At 52.8% G+C, this 4496-nt stretch overlaps 1 protein-coding gene across 1 annotated transcript in view; it reads right to left on the bottom strand.

The window, feature by feature from the left end:
• Positions 1-1071: 1071 nt before the first annotated feature.
• The window catches only part of LOC134451854 (reticulon-4 receptor-like 1), a 6768-nt gene continuing 3343 nt past the window's right edge, over positions 1072-4496 (bottom strand). The window contains exons 2-4 of the mRNA XM_063202252.1: positions 2978-3444; positions 1646-2124; positions 1072-1555 (exon numbers count right to left, since the gene is read on the bottom strand). Of these exons, the coding sequence (XP_063058322.1) occupies positions 1072-1555; positions 1646-2124; positions 2978-3444 (1430 nt within the window). The remainder of the gene's footprint in view (positions 1556-1645; positions 2125-2977; positions 3445-4496) is intronic.

Genomic DNA, 4496 nt, shown 5'->3' with positions numbered 1-4496 from the left:
CACGCACGCACGCACGCACACACACACGCATGCACGCACGCACGCACACACTTTTCTGAAGATTCTCTGAAGATTGGTCGTCAAAGGAGAAACGTTGTAACAAGTTGGCCTTTTTTGTGGCGCTTGAAAACTTGGTCTTCAAGCTTCAAAAAGAACTGCAGTTTCTTGCAACTTTACTATGCTGACCATGATACACAATGCAGACATACGTGAGATACAGACAGAGAAATGGAGAGAGAGAAGGAGGAGAAATGGAGAGAGGGGGGGGGAGAGGAAGACAGATAGATAGATAGATAGATAGATAGATAGATAGATAGATAGATAGATAGATACAGTAGATAGATAGATAGATAGATAGATAGATAGATAGATAGATAGATAGATAGATAGATAGATAGATAGATAGATAGATAGATAGATAGATAGATAGATCGAGAGACAGACAGCAAGACAGACAGAGAGACAGACAGAGAAAGAGAGAGCGTGCGCGAGAGACAGACAGACACAATGAGAGTGAGCGAGAGAAAAAGGGATAGAGAAAGACAACAAAGAAGAAGTGGAATGTGGCCTCCATCAAGGCTGACATAAAGGTACAAGTCCTCCATCAGCTGTGTCATGAGCAATCAGTCCATCAGCAGTCCACATAGCTTCGTAACCTGGACTCCTCAACCTCATTTCACAATGCACACACCCATACAGGATAAAGAATAGTACCCACACTGTGTGTGTGTGTGTGTGTGTGTGTGTCTCTGTGCGAATGTTCTGTTCTGTATGTGTCCGTGTGTGTATTTATGTGTCCGTGTGTGTGTATTTATATGTCTCTTAGCAGTTCATGGGCTAGGATCCACCTCACAAACTACTGTATAACATCACACACACTGACCGATACGTACAACGAGGGCAATTACTTGTACACACACATTATCACCATGAATGCCATTGTGTGTGCCTGTATTTTGCTGAACACATACACACACACACACCCGAGTTTGCATTGGTTTGTGTGTCTTTGAGCACATATGTTCACACACAACTGTGTGTTTGTGTGATAGTTTTGTGTGTTTGGTGGTGTCAGCGCAGTACCACAAAGAGCCAAAGCCAGAGTGCAAAACTCAGGGAGGTCAGAGCCATGCTCACCCCACAAACAGTGAGCCCTCGGTTGGGCTGCTGCTGCACCCCGCTAGGGGGTCCCACGGAAGTCCGGGGGTGGCACCTGTTCTTGCGGCGAGAGGGAGCCCCCCCTAACCCTGTTGCGGGGGTGGAGGCATGGTGGTACTTGCCCCCTTGCCTCTGATTGCCCTCGTAGCCGTCCTTACCCCAGGCCTCCTCCTTGGCCGAGGTGACCTCATTCTGGGCCTTGGACTTCCGACCCCCACCGCCACCACGCCGGGTGCAGTTCCGCGGGCTGCGGGCCGCCTTGGTGGTGGTGGAGGAGGAGGAGGGGGGGAAGGGGAGCGGCGAGGGGAGGGGCACGGCGTGCTGGTCCTGATGGGGCAGGTGGGGGTGCTGGTGCTGGTGGTGGTGGTGACGCTGCTGGTCGCCGTGGTGCCGTCTCCTGCCCCCGCCAACACCTACACCCACACCCACACCCACACCCACACCACCATCTCCATCCATCCCCTGACTGAGGGACTCCACCCCAAACCCTCCTCCACCACCTCCTCCTCCACCTCCACCAACGCCACACCGGGGAAGCTCCTCCTTCTTCATGCTCCGCAGGTCCTTCCCGCTCTGCTCGGGCGGCGCCACGCACACGGCGTCCGACGCCGAGCCGCGGAACCTCTGCAGCCAGTCCCAGAGCGGCAGCGCCTTGCAGTCGCACTCCCACGGGTTGGCGTTGAGCCGCAGGTACTCCAGGGCGGGCAGCAGCGCCAGGCTCTCGGCGGGCAGCTCCGTCAGTGAGTTGTTGAACAGGTAGAGGGTGGTGAGGCGCCGCAGGTCGTGGAAGGCCAGCCGGTCCACCCACTGCAGCCGGTTCTGGTGGAGCAGCAGGCGGTCCAGCGCGCCCAGGCCGCGGAAGGTGTTCTGGTGCAGGCTCCACAGCCGGTTGCCGTGCAGGAAGAGGTGGCTGAGGTTCAGCAGGTCGATGAACAGGTCGTCCTCCAGGAACTCCAGCTCGTTATTCTGGACACACACACACACACACACACACACACACACACACACACACACACACACACACACACACACACACACACACACACACACACACACACACACACACACATGCAGAGACGCATGCACGCAGGCACACGTACACACACACACACGCGTACAAACACACGCGTACAAACACACACGTACAAACACACACACACACACACACACACACACACACACACACACACACACACACACACACACACACACACACACACACACACACACACACACACACACACACACACACACACACACAATATATTGTGAACAGCAGTTTCAGTTTTCCATTTTTTTACTCATGGCACATACAAATACACATGAACTCCAGCACTTCCCCTCACTTTTTACAGTTTTGAGAAATCCTACATTGATGCGCAACCGCAAAGCTGAATGTTCGGGCCGAGTGCCGAGGGGCAAAAACGAGTGGTAGCAATTAATGGGGCAGAGACAACACACAGTGCAGCACCCTCTAGTACAGCCCCTACCTGCAGGTGCAGGTACTGCAGGTTGTTAAGCAATCATTCATTTCATACTGTATCACACTAAATAAATGAGCATTACCTGCATAATATACTATGTCACTGATGCCTACCTATAGATGCAGGTACTGCAGTTTGTGTAAGCACTTTGTGCCACTGTAATTTCTTTTTTTGTGTGTGCCTTTTTTGGACTTAATTTGAAAGGACAGTGTAAGAGGTGGACAGGAAGCGGAGCCACGTGGCAGGTGCCCCACCGGTTGGCCATGGCAGGGCCATTAGTGCCACTATAATTTCATACTGTACTAAATCAATATACAGTTTCAAGCCCTCCCTACCTGTAAGTGGAGGTACTGCAGGTTGTGTAAGCCCTGGAAGATCCCGGAGGGCAGGTGTATGAGTCCGCAGGCGTACAGGTGCAGCGCGTGCAAGCGGCCCAGCCCGCGGAAGGTGTCCACGGCCAGGGAGCGCAGGTGCCGGTTGTCCCCCAGGTCCAGCTCCTCCAGGCGGGCCAGGCCCGTGAAGGTGCTGGGCTGGATGTAGGAGACGTTGTTGGAGTAGAGCCAGAGCGTGACGGCGGAGGGCCCGAAGTGGCCGCGCAGCAGCCGCTGGATCTTGTTGTTCTGCAGGAAGACGCGCTCGCTGCCCTCGGGGATGCCCTCGGGCACCGCCAGGAAGTTGTGCGCCTGGCAGCTGACCGTGCTGGGCGAGGTGTAGCAGATGCAGTGGTGCGGGCACGCCCACAGCGACCCCTGCTGGCCGCACCAGCACAGTGTCATCAGCAGCAGAGGCACTGCACCGCCACCTGAAACACAAGGACAGAGGAAGACAGGGCACAGTAAAAAAAAAACGTGCATAAAAACACATGCATATTTTTGGGGATTTTATTATTTTTCAGACAGGACAGTGGGAGATGACAGGAAACGAGATGGGAGAAAGAGACGGGGAAGGATCGGGAAATCACCTACATAGTGGCCCAGTGCCGATGGCTGGGCTAACAAGGCACAGTTTTATTATTTACTGTAAATGGCCTGTTTCATTAGCCAGACTGGCATCACTGGATGCAGTGGCGAGGGCATGCCCACAGCAACCCCTGCTGAACCTAGCACGTAGCACTAGCACTGGCACACCACCAGATGCACTGCACCGCCACCTCAAACACAAGGACATAGCAAAGCAAGAACGTTTCATTTACTGTTCACCTTTAAGGGGCTACTACCAGTGACAGCTCAGGAAGTGGGTGGATGGGGTGAGGCGGCTTATAAGGCAAGGCAGGGTAGAAGGGCGGCTGAGGCAGGTGGTGTAATCATGAGGTCGTCCCAGTCCATACCCAAACGCATTAGTGTCATTCATATTTCACATTTCATACCAATGGGGGATGAGTGTAGCGTAGCGAGCCCCCTACAGCAAAATTCAATTTGCAGCCACTAGGGGTCGTCTAGATTTCTAGGCTAGGATGAGTCGGGTGAGTGCTAAGATGTAGTGGGGAGACTGAAGGAGACATTTATCATAGTCATTACACCCTCAGATAATAAAAAAAAAACACATCACTCAATGAAATCCTCATTTCATACACCATCATTATTATATCTACATTTTACACACCAGTCCGGCACGTTAACTCTGTATAAAATACACACACAGGCTGTGTCTCAAATGCCGCAGTTGTGCACTTCGGGCACTGTTTTTCAGTGCCTAGGGCGCTCACGCTGAAAATTTCAGTTGAGCCAGTGCACTGAAAGTGCCAGGATGATCCCCTAACAATGGCGTAGAAATGCAGTGCTTGAATGATGGACACTGCACGCACTAAACGGCGGCCATGTTGACAATGACACGGAGAAAATGTGGCATTCAGTT

The sequence above is a fragment of the Engraulis encrasicolus genome, chromosome 7, assembly GCF_034702125.1.
Source record: "Engraulis encrasicolus isolate BLACKSEA-1 chromosome 7, IST_EnEncr_1.0, whole genome shotgun sequence".
NCBI lineage: Eukaryota > Metazoa > Chordata > Actinopteri > Clupeiformes > Engraulidae > Engraulis > Engraulis encrasicolus.
Note: the sequence above shows the minus strand (reverse complement) of the source record. Positions and strands in the feature narration are given on the sequence as shown.